A 12,668-nucleotide genomic window follows, 5' to 3' on the forward strand; every position below is an offset into this window, starting at 1 on the left:
CAGACACACGTGCACACTCCCCCCCCCCCCACATACACATACGCGCACACACACACACACACACACACACACACACACACAACTTTGGATAGCCGCCACGTCGGCCTGTCTGCTTCAAACACGAAACATCCTGTTCAGTTCATTACATTCGAAACCACGGCAGGCCAGCGCACTCGCACATGTTCGCGATGAAGTGCGTTGCCTGCTGTGCGTTTGCTTGGTTGTTCACGCCACCACTGTGAGTGCAGTGCCGCTTCGTTAAAAGTCGAGCGATCCTTTGCGATCGGCCTTCTTCTGGCTCTGTTTCTTCTTTTCCTTCAGTCGCCTCTCGTTAAACTGGCGCTTCCTGCACACAAGCAAGCAAGAAACACCGCGGTCATGTGATGCATGGGTTGGAGGGGGGATAGTATGGAACACCGAACCAAACCACCAGGGCACACACGGGCACACACGCACGCGTGCATGGTGTTGACTGACAGTTTTTTCACTTTGGCCTGCTGTTGGGCTGATGCTTCCTTGTCCTGTTTGGTCGCTTCCACGCACATCTGTCAGTTGCATTTCCAACACGTTATGCGTCCAGATAGCATCACAGTAGCGGCATGCAGAATCTGGCTACACAGGGGAATATGATGCACGTTCGCACACACACACACACACACACACACACACACACACACACACACACACACACACACACACACACACACACCTCGGTCATGCGTTGAACAGCCAGATCGTAGTTCCGGTTTTGTGATCGTGTGTCCTGACACTGCACGACGAGTTCACCTTGCTTATTCATGCGCGTTGATAACTGCAAATCAACAAAGGTGATTGGAGCGGGAACCGTGTCACTGTGCATGTGCATGTACACGCAGTAGGCACTGGTCATGCAGGCATGCACACATTCGCACATCCACAAGCACACACACATCCGAACACGCACGTTCGTCTTGATGGCTGCTTTGGCTTCTTCCGTTAGCCAGTAAGCCTCGTCGACGTTGAAGCGTAGTGTCACCTTTGTGCTCACTAGCCATGTGCAACAGCGCACGCGCAAAGAGAGAGTTAGTGAGTTGATGATGCGCAGCATGCTATGCTGCAACGCGGGCAGTAGTCCAACAGGCCCAGCCACGTACAGCTGTGAATGGGATTGTTCGGTTAAGCTGCACCGCACACATATGCACGCGCACACATGTACGCACGAAAACACACACACGCACAAGTGTACACTGTGTACACGGCCGTTTCATGTGTGGCCATGTTCCTACCTTTGTTTACATGCTGGCCTCCAGCACCGCCACTCCTTGAATAGGTGGCTGTGAGTGCTTCTGCTCACAGGAGAGACAGAGACAGAGACAGAGACAGAGACAGAGACAGAGACAGAGACAGAGACAGAGACAGAGACAGAGAGACAGAGACAGAGACAGAGACAGAGACAGAGAGACAGAGACAGAGACAGAGAATGTTGTTTGCCCCCCCCCCACACGCACACACACAAAGCACCAAACGAGTGTGTGAGACCGCTGTACTTGATGCTGCAAGCAAAAAAAAAAAAAAAAAGACAGCCAAAAGAATTAGGTGCTCGTACATGCGCTGCCATGTGTGTGGTGATGGGACGAAGGATGTGCGAGACGATGCCCTGTCGCAAGTCACATCCCACTGACCTTGTGGAATGGGACCGTAAAACAGGTAGTCGCCGCCGCTCCGCTGCTTGCTGCCCTTGTCTGCACTCATCCAGCGCAGCTGAAAGGACGACAAGAACGACCACCGGCCTTCTCGCGGCCACACGACAGCCTGCTGCTGCCGCATCCTGCCAACAACACTCGCAGTGCGCAGCACACCACCAAGCGACAACACAAGCGGCAGCTGTGCCATGTGTGTGGATGCTCTCTGTGTAAAGTCCTTCCACCCCAAACAACAAACGCGAGTTGTGACGATTTGCGAATGTTATCTGTCACATTTCGTACCACCCCGCGATTGCAGACCACGTTGTCTCGTGTGTGTTTGCATGCATGCGTGCTGTTCTCGTGTGCATTTGTTGTGCTTGTGAGTTACATTCCAACTCCGTGCTGCGATAACAACACCACCAAACAGCCATGTCGGCCAAGCCTGGAGGTGCCAAGTTCTTTCACCATGTGCTCAAGTCTCCAAAGCACATTGTCGCACCAATGGTGGACCAGGTGAGTGTTTGTCTGTGTGCATGTGTCTGTGTGCGTGTTTGCGTGTGTCTGCGTGTCTGTGTGCGTGTGTCTGTGTACGTGTTTGCGTGTGTCTGCGTGCATGTGTCTGTGTGTGTGTGTGTCTGTGTGTGTCTGCGTCTGTGTGAATGTGTGGCTGTGTGCGTGTGTCTGTGTGTTTGTGTGTCTGTATGTACACACACGTGTCTGTATGTGTGTATGTGTGTATGTGTGTATGTACACCGCGGTCAACAGTTGCTTGTGCCTGCGCCCGGGGCATGTGTGTCCAGCTCACCACTTGTATGCGTCCCTATCCAACAATCCCCACAACATGATGGGCAGAGCGAGCTGAGCTGGCGCCTGCTGGCTCGCGCGTATGGCGCACACCTGTGCTATACACCCATGCTGCACTCTGGTGTGTTTGTGAGGGACGCCAACTACCGCAAACTGAACTTCACCACGTGCGCCGAGGATCGCCCCCTCATCGTCCAGGTACGTACAAGCTGCAATCCGTCTGCGTTCGCTGCACTTGGGCCCTGTTACCTTGCAGGGGTCGCGTTTGTTGCGCTTGCACATGCGATGCCTCGATATCCAGCGCTGCATCTCATTTGACCCGCCATTCGTGCTCACGATGCACTGCTGCTGGCGCTGTCTCTCAATCAAGTTTTGTGGCAACGATCCCGACACGGTTCTGGAGGCAGCTAAGTATGTGGAGGACAAGTGCGATGCTGTGGACTTGAACCTCGGATGCCCCCAGAACATTGCTCGTCGCGGTCGATACGGTGCCTTCTTGCAGGTACACGGTAATTATTGTCGATGTCGTTGCTATTTGCCGTTGTTGTCGTCGTAGCTGGTGCTCTTGTCCACCGTTGGAATGCCTCAGCCATGCACATCTGCTGTCCTGAATGCAACGGAGGCAAACGCCCAATTCACACATGGACACATACACGCGTGTGCGTGTCATTGCAGGATGAATGGGATACCATCTCTGCCATTGTGAAGCGTTTGCACGCGGAACTGAGCGTCCCCGTGACGTGCAAGATTCGCATCTTTGATGATCTGGATAAGACGCTCGCGTATGCGCGCATGCTGGAAGAAAGTGGCTGCCAGGTTAGAATGACCTGCTTTGGCGCTGTGTGTGTATGTGCGTGTGCGTGTATGCGTGTATGCGTGCGTGTGTGCGTGTATGTGTGTGTGTGTGTGTGGATGTCGCTGTTATGCATGCCGTTCACACGTGCACCTTGACTCCACCATGCCTCTGCTTGATGCCATGTCTTCTTTGTTTTCATCACGACACACACACACACGCGCACGCACACAACCACACACGCTACAGCTGCTTACGGTGCACGGGCGAACGCGAGTGCAGAAGGGCCCTCGTTCCGGCCTTGCAAACTGGGATTACATCAAAGCCATCAAGTAAGTCGTGGATCGTGGATCGTGAATCCAATGTCCGAGAGCCTGCTTGCCTTGCGCGTGGTTGCAGTTGTCTGTAGTCCTGAGGTGCCACAAGCATGCGCTGTGCTTGTTCAACTTGCTCAACAGTATTTCACCACCTGTCGTCCTCACGTAACACAACACATCCACCCATCTCGTCGCGTTCCATTTGCTCCTGGTGTGCAGGAACGCGGTGAGCATCCCTGTTGTCGCCAACGGCAACATCCTGTACACGTCCGACATTGACAAGTGCATCGAGTACACGGGGGTGGACGGCGTCATGTCTTCAGGTCTGGAACACATGGTGCAGGGGGGACAAAGCGTTGGTTGGTTGATTGGTTGGTTGGTTAGTTGGTTGGGAGGCAGGGGACAGAGCCATTGTAGACGCTATGTGCGGTGGTGTGTGTGTGTGTGTGTGTGTGTGTGTGTGTGTGTGTGTGTGTGTGTGTGTGTGTGTGTGTGTGGTCACGCTTTATCCGGATTGCTGGTGTAGGCACACTGCCTTGGACACAGTGACGGGTTTCGATACACGTGTACACGTGACCAACAAAAAACAAGCACATGTGTTCACTTTTCGCGTCTGGCGAGTTTTCACCTATCTCACTGGCCGCCTGCTGCTGCGTGCACACTCTGCTTCAGAAACGCACTTGGTGAACCCTGCGGTGTTCTCTGGACAGTACCCGCTGCTGTGGGAGATGGTTGATGAGTACATGGGGCTGGCTCTCAAGCACGGCGAATCTGTCGCCTGCTGCAAGGCCCACCTCTTCAAGCTCTACCACAAATGGTGCGACGCCAACTTGCATCGCATTATTGCTGGGGAATGTCACGCGCCCGCACACAGGGCTGGACGGCACCCGTGTACTTGTTTACCGTCACACGCACACAACAGCACAAAGACAACCCACCACTGTCCATTTCTCGTCGCCCCATTGCCGCCAGCTCTGTTCACTCTCGCTGCCGCCCACTTACCCCGCACCCAACAAACAACCAACCAACCCAACCGACACAACACAACACAAACAACCACACATTCACAACGCCCACCGACGCAACCACACACTTACATACACACAACTTCATTGCCCAAACGTGCTGTCCGCCGTTGGTGCAGCGTGAACGACTACCCGGACCTGCGGACCGACCTTGCCAAGGCGCGATCGCACGATGATCTGCTTGCCGTCGCCGCCGCCCTCAACGAAAACCTCAGGCGCCGTCGCGATGAGGAGATGAAGCAGGGTTGGTGGCAGGCTGCTGTTGCTGCTGTGCTTTGTTGTTGCTGCCATGTTCTCGAACACACCGTCACTTCTTATCGTCTCGACTCACCCCTCTGCCCACCTTCCCCTATCACCGGATCACCATCCTCGCCACGACCACCATCACCGTTGTCCACCAGGCCTGTGGACAGAGGAGCACGACACGGAGACGGCGGCCCTCCACGCGCTGCCGTCCTGCTCGCCAGACTTTGAGCACCCCCGCATCCCCGTCTGGCGCTGCCAGCCCCGCCCCCGCAACCACAACTCGGACAAGTCGGTTAATGCCATTTTTCGTGTACACCTGCTCCTGCTGTGCATGTGTGTGTGTGTGCGTGTGTGTGTGTGTGTGCGTGCGTCGCTCTGCAAACGCTGCCTTGTTCTTCGTTGTCACTGTTTGCGGGTCACCACAGCTCATCCTCACGACCACCCTCCACTCCACCCTCCACTCCACCCCCGTCAGGGCGCTGCTTGAGCGCGAGCCGGGGCCACGTGCGAAGCAGCAGAAGCCGCAAAAGTCTAAGGCAGCGGGCGGCGAGAAGTCGGGACCACGGGCCGCCTCCGACGCTGCCAATGGTGATGATGATCATGATGATGATGATGAATCCAATGCTGCAAAGCGACCGCGTGCAATGGATGAGCAGCGCGCTGCACAGCGCAAACGCCAGCAGCAGCTCAACGCCATGCGAAGTACGTTTGCATTTGCGCCATATATGCCACGTGCACGTGTGTGTGTGTGTGTTGTGTTGGGTTGTGTTGTGTTATGTACTTGTGTTGTGTACTTGTGTTGTGTTGTGTTGTGTTGTGTGTGTGTGTGTTTGCTTGTGGCGTATTGTGTTTGCCGGGCCATAGGTTCTGACGTCCAAATCCCACTGCTTCACGTTGCAGAGAACCGGTACAAGCGGTGTGGCCTGTGCAACGGCAACCCGTGCGGCAAGAAGTGAGTTGGTCATGTGTAGCTCCTGCTGCCATCTCTACGCAAACACATTACAATAACAATGCAGCGAGCCACACGCTTGGCATCCACTCGACGACAACTTTCACCTCGCAGCTCCAATCACCGGCGTAGCTACACACGCACCTCTGCACACGCGCACACACACACACACACACACACACACACACACACACACACACACACACACACACACACACATACACACACACACCTTGTAGACGGTTTCCTGCTTGCCGGTGATGAGCCACTGCTTGAGGAGGTACTCGTAGTAGCTGTCGCCGCGCGCCCCGAGCGTGATGGTGTTGCCGCTGAACCTGTCCCGCCATCAATCAATGCGGCACCAAGAGGATCGGGGCGTGGGCAAAGATGGAAGGGGTATAGGCGCGGCGGGCGAGAGGGGAGTCGGTGTTGAGACACGAGCAGAGCATGTTGGGGAGGGGGGTTACGTGTGAAATGCATGTAATGTGGGGCGCATCAAAACAGGGGGTGCGACATTGCCATGTGCATGTGTACTCCGGACCTGCCCGTGTTGGCGTTGACGAAGATGGGGACTAGGCCGTCCTTCTTCGGGAGCGATCGCAGGTGCTCCATCACCTGGTGTTGTGTCAGACCACGAACAGTGAAGATGTGTTGCATGCAGCAGCAGGGAGAGGCGAGGCGAGGTGAGGTGCCTCACACTCGTACCTCCAACAAAGCATACAAGCAAGCAAGTTACACGAGCAAGTTGCCAACCAACAAAGCACACACGCACACACGCACACACGCACACACGCACGCACACACACACACACACACACACACACACACACACACACACACACACACACACACACACGCATACACGCGCGCACGCAGACAGCAGCAGCGGGGCGCGGACCTGCGTGACGCGGTCGTGGAATTTGCGGTTTCCGGACACATGTGCGAGATACTTGAACTCAATCTGGATGGTGGACACCTCCGCAGTGGAACTGAAGTGACGACACGAGGAGGAGGAGGAGGAGGAGGAGGAGGAGGAGGAGGAGGAGGAGGAAGAGGAGGAGGAAGTGGAAATGCATGGTGGTGCATGAGTGAGTGTGGTGGAATGGGAAAGAGCCAAGGCAATGCGGCGAACAATCACACGCCCTTCTGCCAACACCACACACACACACACACACACACGCACGCACGCACACACACACACACACACACACACACACACACACACACACACACACACACACACGCACGCACACACACACACACGCGCGCAAGTTGTGCGCACGCAGATGACCCCAACATCCACACGATCACACACAAAACGCCAAACAGAGAGATAGAGAAGAAGGGACAAGTGGTGCACCTGTCTGGGCCCCAGCGCGGCTTGTGGGCGATGCCGGACTGGAGGTTGACGTCGGAGAAGGGAACACCCGAGTTCTCGTTGAACGCGTGCGACAACCGCTGCCCAAGATCAATCTGCAAACGTACACGTGTGTGTGTGTGTGCGTGTGTGTGTGTGTGAGTGTGTGAGTGTGTGTGTGTGCGTATGTGTGTGTGTGTGTGTGTGTGTGTGATTGTGGCGTGTGTTGGTGTGTGTGTGATTGTGGCGTGTGTTGGTGTGTGTGCACAGGAAACATCATCAGGGCCGACACAGACGCGCGCATGCGAGTGTCAATGCACCGCAAAGCAAGACAACGCACGGCCTTGTTCTTGTAGAGGGGGTCGCCTGTGAGGGCGTAGCAGCTGAGCAGCCCGCCGAGCACGCGAATGGTGCACTCAAACAGATTCACGTCGACGTTCTTGTCCAACTGCAGATCATGCGCCACCCAATCCCGCGCCTCCTGTGGGTGTGCGCACACACGTGCCGAAGAGGAGAGGGTGGGGAAACAAAAGGCGGATGAGTCTAATTTCCACGCGTGCACGCGTCCACGTCGACTACAGCTTAGCTATACACATGCAGTCACTCGCACACGGTCGTTCTCATGGCACCACAAGCAGCCACACTCCACAAGACAACACAAGACACCACAAGACACCACAAGATAACACACAAGATAACACAACAGGGGACCTTGTACTCGTCGGTGAGCGCCATGAGGTACATGGTGTCGAGCGCATCGACGAGGGTAAGGCCGAGCCCAAACCACTCGTTGTGGCCCTTGGTGACCGGCAGCAGCTCATCGTGGCCCCATGCGTACGCCTTGTACCCTGCGCACCCGTGCAGCGGCGGTGGCGGCGTGGGATGGAGGCGGGTGATTGTAGGCATTGCGAGGGGGGATTGCAATGATCGTGGCGATGGGGGCGTTGTTGGTGCCGTTGGTGAGAAGCCATGACCGTGAGTGGGGTTATCGTTGTATGCAGCATGCGGTGGAATGCACAGCCACAGAACAAACAACACGCCTGCCACAGAACAAACAACACGCCTGCCACAGAACAAACAACACGCCGGCCACAGAGCAACCACCACTTCTGCCACAGAGTAAACAACACGCCTGCACACACACACACACACACACACACACACACACGCACACACACACACACACACGCACACACACACACCTTTCCACGCCCACCGGAAGGCGTCCACGACAGCGCGCTGCTTGTCTGTGTGCTGTGCAGGTGTGGGGATGTTGAGGCCATTTGGTCCCAGCGACGCAGCACCTGCATGGTTCGTGACAGCACCGCCATTACCCGCCTGCTGCTGCTGCTGCTGCTGTGCATGTTGCTGCTGCTGCTGCTGTTGTTGTTGTTGTTGTTGTTGCTGTTGTTGCTGTTGTGGTGGCTGAAGGGCAGCGGCTTGCTGCTGCTGTTGGTGTGCGCCGTCGTGTCTTACAGGGACGCTGCCATCGGCGACAGCTCGCTGCAGCTCACGCAGCCGCTGTAGTTAGGCAAGGGGGGATCACGCATGCATCATCAGACCAGGCCCACGTGAGCGGCTGCTTCCATACCGTGCCGCATCCAAATGGCCACACACACACACACACACACACACACACACACACACACACACACACACACACACACACACACACACACACCTGTGTTTCTTTGTCGATGACGCCTTGCAATGCAACATTCTCCTGGAAGGTGTGTGTGCGTGTGTGTGCGTGTGTGTATGTGTGTGTGTGTGTGCGTGTGCACGTGTGAGGTGATGCCGTAGATTGGAGGTGGTTGGAAGCTTTGGGTTTAAGGGGCGCAACAGCACAACTATGGAGTAGAATAGAGCAGGGAGGGGTGCTGGTCGTACCGATTCAAGCCGGCGCAGGGAGTTGCGCAGCTGCTGTTGCAAGGACTCGGTGCTGCTCCCACTCAGATCCTACGTGAGAGAGAGAGAGAGAGAGTGTGTGTGTGTGTGTGTGTGCGTGTGTGTGTGTGTGTGTGTGTGAGTGTGTGAGAGAGAGTGTGTGTGTGTGTGTGTGTGCGCGCACGTGTGTTCTTTGGATTGATGCAGGGCTGTTGTGATTCAGTACACATGCTGGCGTGTTCAGCGAGACTGCTACAGCATGACTGCTACGCTGTCTCGTTTCAAGAGGCATTGAGCAACCACACCAAGAACGCACACGCACACGCAGACAAACATGTGCGCAAACTCTCCCTCCCTGCCTCTCTCCGCTCACGTACGCGAGCGCGTTGGTGGTGAACATCGGGGTGGTTTGTGTTTGTTGCTGTGCCAGGAAAAGCGAACAGAGCAAGGGCGATCAAGCAAATGACCACAATTGCCAGCTTGCGCCCTCGCGCCATCCACGCTCTCTGCATCACATGAAGGGAAAAGCGAGAGCGCAATTGCACACATCAAGAGGATGATGAGTCGACTCACATCGCATCAGGACCAGAAAAGGCGCACACAAGCATACACAAACACACACACACAGGCACACAAACATCGCGCGCTCACAAAACCATCGCGCCACACACAAACACGCACACACACACAGGCACACACACACACACACACACAAACATCGCACACACACACACACACCTGGTTGCCAAATTCACCACCGCCACCACCACCGAGCTGCACCGAGACGTGATCTCGTGGCCGTGTTTGCATGGACGTCAGAGGTTGCTCCCAAGCAAGAAGGCACGACGAGCACAAGCCGTAGGGGTGTGTGTTGGCTGACGAGCGAGAGATTGGCTGCGTCCTTCCCCTTCGTCTCCGTTGTTTTGGGCCGTCAGCAGAAATTGGTTGGGCGTCAGCAGAAAGGGCCAAATCCACGTCATGAGGATAATTCGTTTAAGACTTCAGCAAACATTCCGCAATCCAAGGCATTTCTCCACTGCTGCTCACTCGCCAAACTCCCTCCCTCCACCAAGCAAGCAAGGCCTTTGCACCAACACCGCTCCCAAACAACAACCGATCATCATGGATGAGGTCGAGAGGTTTGTGCAGCCGCTCATCTCCTTTGCCAAGAGCAGCATCACCTTCTTCAACAACTGCCAGCGCCCCAACTCTGCAGGTGTGTTTGTGTGTGTGTGTGTGTGTGTGAGGATGCTTGGGGTTAAATGCGTTGTTGCGTGATGTGATGTGTTTGGTGTGTGCGAGCTTTTTTTTGGCGGTGTCTGCATCAGTTCGTTGATGCATGGATGCCAGTGTGCATTGCCAGCGCACACACAGTGCATGAAGACGCTTGCACACCAGTTCGGCTGACTCACGTTTTCCCGGCACACAACACAACACATTATGCAGAGTACCAGCTCACAGCTCTCATGGCTGTGTTTGGCCTTCTTGTCCTCGGCTTCCTCGGCTTCTTCGTCAAGCTGATCCACATTCCCATCAACAACATCATTGTGTACGTGTTGCATCGAAGTGTATGCGTTTGTGTAGTTCTGTATGTCGTGTGTTGTGTGTTGTGGGCATGAGTGAAGACGAGTGTTTTTGTTGTGGGCATGTGCGTGAAGACGAGAGAGAGAGAGAGTGTGTGTGTGTGTGTGTTGTGTATGGGTAGACAATTGACGATAGTCGCGCAAATGTGTGCGTGCTTGTGCTTGCGCATTTCTGTGTTGACACAGCCCGCCACATCAACCGTCTCCAAATGTTCTCAAAGTGTTGTCAAGTGTCCCTGTGTGGTTTTGTGTGTTAATTCGCCGCTTTGCTGTCGACTCTGCTCATACTTTCCTGTTTTGTTTTTGCGCTGCCATCCCCACAAACAGATCCTGATGTCACGTGCAGCGCAAGGCCGTGTGCATGCCGCGCGATCTTTGCCGTTTCTAGATCCCCCATGTCAAGTGCAACACGTTCTTCATATGACTTTCTTTGTTCAACATGCTGTTGCTTGACGCAGCTCGTGGTGGTTCGACTGCCTCTGTATTCGTGATGGTTTGATGTGTTGTCGCCGCCGGTGTACCCCGAGCCATCCACCCGTGTTGCCGCTGCTTTGCTTCGTCTCGTTTGTGTGTGGCCGTACCACACCCCTGTGCGTGCACCGTGCTTGTCTTCTTGCACGCATGTCAGTTGTCTTTGTTGGTTTTGTGTTTGGTCAAGTTTGTGCGTCAGGATGTGCGTGTTCGTATGTGTTCGTATGTGTTCGTATGTGTGCGTATGCGTACGTTCCCCCTTACAGGTGATGTGGGGTGTCTGTTGAATTGACAATACACCCATGACGTGAATGAACTCTGCGTGTGCATGTGTTTTTGGCTTGGACTCGCTTCGAGGTGGACGAGCATGCGTGCGTTCGCTCTTGCATGAGACAGAGGAAGGCAATATCGAGTCGCTTGTCGGCGTGTGTACATTGTTGAAGGGAAGGGGAAGAACCAAAACAAGGAGGAATCGACGGAACCAAGAACATGTGATGAGGATCAGCTACGCGAAAAGTCAGGAGCATCATCAGGGACGCTGCAGCACAACACCGTGGTGCTTCCTTACTTCTTCTTCTTCTTCTGGGCACGTTTACCCTCGCCTAACATGAACACAGTGACAAACACGCGTGTGTGTGTTTGGGGGGGGGGTGGACGGGAATGAGGGGTCGGTGGGAAATGACAGGGAATGATTGCTCTTGCTCGTCGAAGGAAAACACACACACACACACACACACACACACACACACACACACACACACACACACATACACACACACACACACGTGTGCAAGGTCAAAGCTTACCCTTGCGTGTTGGCACGCGGCCGCGCTTCTCGTTCATCACCTTCTTCTCGCCCTCGTAGATCTGCCATCGCCACAATGGGAGCAAACGAGCGTTATAAACACACCGATGTAACAGAGAGAAGAGAGGCAAAGAGAGGAAGAGGGATGAAGGTGGGACAGAGGGGCTAAGGTAGAGACAGAGAGACGCGCGCACACACACACACACACACACACACACACACACAAACACACACACACACACAGACGCACGCACACACACACGCACACACCATTTTCTCGTCTAGGTAGATGCCGGCTGCAATCATTCGCGTGAGGAGTTTGTTCTGGTGCATGACTGTCTCCGGGTAGTAGCGCATCATGGCCTCTGCCTTTGTCGCTTTCTTCAGATGCCGAGTCGGTGACCTACGCACGCAAAGCAGCGGGAGGCGTGACACATCATACGCATGGGAAGCTGAGCATGGGCGGCAGCAAGTTGCACGCACCGAACCAACATGGCTGTGTGGATGCACACAGAGAAGCGCACTCAACAAAGGACACTCAACAAAAGCGCACTCAACAAAGCACACACACACACGCACGCACACACACACACACACACAAACACTAACACTAACACGCACACACGCGCGCGCGCGCATGTTGTCGCGTGATCTCACCGAACATTTGGTGGCAGCACCACCTGTCCAAAGATGGACCTGCTCAGCATGCCCAGCCGTCGCAAGCGCTCCGCCATTTTTGTCGTCGTGCTGCTGAAAGGAAATAAATG

General features: G+C 55.0%; 6 protein-coding genes across 6 annotated transcripts in view; 3 read left to right on the forward strand and 3 right to left on the reverse strand.

Annotated features, from left to right (window-relative positions):
- PTSG_01888 (uncharacterized protein) overlaps positions 1-353 on the forward strand; it is a 21,732-nt gene extending 21,379 nt beyond the window's left edge. The window contains exon 40 of the mRNA XM_004997812.1: positions 1-353. This exon is cut by the window's left edge and continues 29 nt beyond it. The gene's annotated coding sequence lies outside the window, so the exon portion shown is untranslated.
- PTSG_01889 (uncharacterized protein) lies at positions 21-1,922 on the reverse strand. The gene is made up of 6 exons (XM_004997813.1): positions 1,662-1,922; positions 1,266-1,325; positions 944-1,026; positions 710-811; positions 478-545; positions 21-346 (listed from the first exon to the last, which is right to left on the reverse strand). The coding sequence occupies exons 1-6, from the start codon at positions 1,870-1,872 to the stop codon at positions 259-261; spliced, it is 612 nt and encodes a 203-aa protein (XP_004997870.1). The 5' UTR covers positions 1,873-1,922; the 3' UTR covers positions 21-258.
- A 62-nt stretch (positions 1,923-1,984) lies between these two features.
- On the forward strand, positions 1,985-5,805 carry PTSG_01890 (uncharacterized protein; the record flags this gene model as incomplete). Its single annotated transcript, XM_004997814.1, has 11 exons — positions 1,985-2,177; positions 2,517-2,666; positions 2,839-2,970; positions 3,144-3,284; positions 3,511-3,593; positions 3,798-3,901; positions 4,251-4,395; positions 4,723-4,847; positions 5,005-5,137; positions 5,325-5,551; positions 5,750-5,805. Exons 1-11 carry the CDS (start codon positions 2,094-2,096, stop codon positions 5,803-5,805), a joined length of 1,380 nt encoding a protein of 459 aa, XP_004997871.1. The 5' UTR covers positions 1,985-2,093.
- Positions 5,806-5,848: 43 nt separating this feature from the next.
- PTSG_01891 (uncharacterized protein) lies at positions 5,849-9,973 on the reverse strand (the record flags this gene model as incomplete). Its single annotated transcript, XM_004997815.1, has 12 exons — positions 9,781-9,973; positions 9,420-9,548; positions 9,046-9,114; positions 8,837-8,878; positions 8,358-8,676; positions 7,867-8,003; positions 7,496-7,636; positions 7,159-7,271; positions 6,697-6,787; positions 6,340-6,413; positions 6,031-6,133; positions 5,849-5,944 (listed from the first exon to the last, which is right to left on the reverse strand). Exons 1-12 carry the CDS (start codon positions 9,850-9,852, stop codon positions 5,849-5,851), a joined length of 1,386 nt encoding a protein of 461 aa, XP_004997872.1. The 5' UTR covers positions 9,853-9,973.
- Positions 9,974-10,164: 191 nt separating this feature from the next.
- PTSG_01892 (transporter Sec61 subunit gamma) lies at positions 10,165-10,959 on the forward strand (the record flags this gene model as incomplete). The annotated part of the gene is made up of 3 exons (XM_004997816.1): positions 10,165-10,258; positions 10,489-10,591; positions 10,953-10,959. 3 exons carry the CDS (start codon positions 10,165-10,167, stop codon positions 10,957-10,959), a joined length of 204 nt encoding a protein of 67 aa, XP_004997873.1.
- A 437-nt stretch (positions 10,960-11,396) lies between these two features.
- PTSG_01893 (uncharacterized protein) lies at positions 11,397-12,652 on the reverse strand. The gene is made up of 4 exons (XM_004997817.1): positions 12,559-12,652; positions 12,172-12,304; positions 11,903-11,963; positions 11,397-11,698 (listed from the first exon to the last, which is right to left on the reverse strand). The coding sequence occupies exons 1-4, from the start codon at positions 12,633-12,635 to the stop codon at positions 11,661-11,663; spliced, it is 309 nt and encodes a 102-aa protein (XP_004997874.1). The 5' UTR covers positions 12,636-12,652; the 3' UTR covers positions 11,397-11,660.
- Positions 12,653-12,668: the final 16 nt, after the last annotated feature.

The sequence above is a fragment of the Salpingoeca rosetta genome (assembly GCF_000188695.1).
Source record: "Salpingoeca rosetta unplaced genomic scaffold supercont1.3, whole genome shotgun sequence".
NCBI lineage: Eukaryota > Choanoflagellata > Craspedida > Salpingoecidae > Salpingoeca > Salpingoeca rosetta.

Bases quoted from the DNA above. Each gene is read 5' to 3' on its own strand.
- PTSG_01889 (XM_004997813.1), bottom strand. From the start codon at position 1,872: ATGGCACAGCTGCCGCTTGTGTTGTCGCTTGGTGGTGTGCTGCGCACT. The intron at 1,326-1,661 runs GTCAGTGGGATG...TCCTGTGAGCAG, and splicing joins TTACGGTCCCATTCCACAAG to AAGCACTCACAGCCACCTAT. The intron at 812-943 runs GTGCGTGTTCGG...GTTGATTTGCAG, and splicing joins AAGCAGCCATCAAGACGAAC to TTATCAACGCGCATGAATAA.
- PTSG_01893 (XM_004997817.1), bottom strand. From the start codon at position 12,635: ATGGCGGAGCGCTTGCGACGGCTGGGCATGCTGAGCAGGTCCATCTTT. The intron at 12,305-12,558 runs GTGAGATCACGC...TTGCGTGCGTAG, and splicing joins GTGCTGCCACCAAATGTTCG to GTCACCGACTCGGCATCTGA. The intron at 11,699-11,902 runs GTAAGCTTTGAC...TGTTCATGTTAG, and splicing joins CCGCGTGCCAACACGCAAGG to GCGAGGGTAAACGTGCCCAG.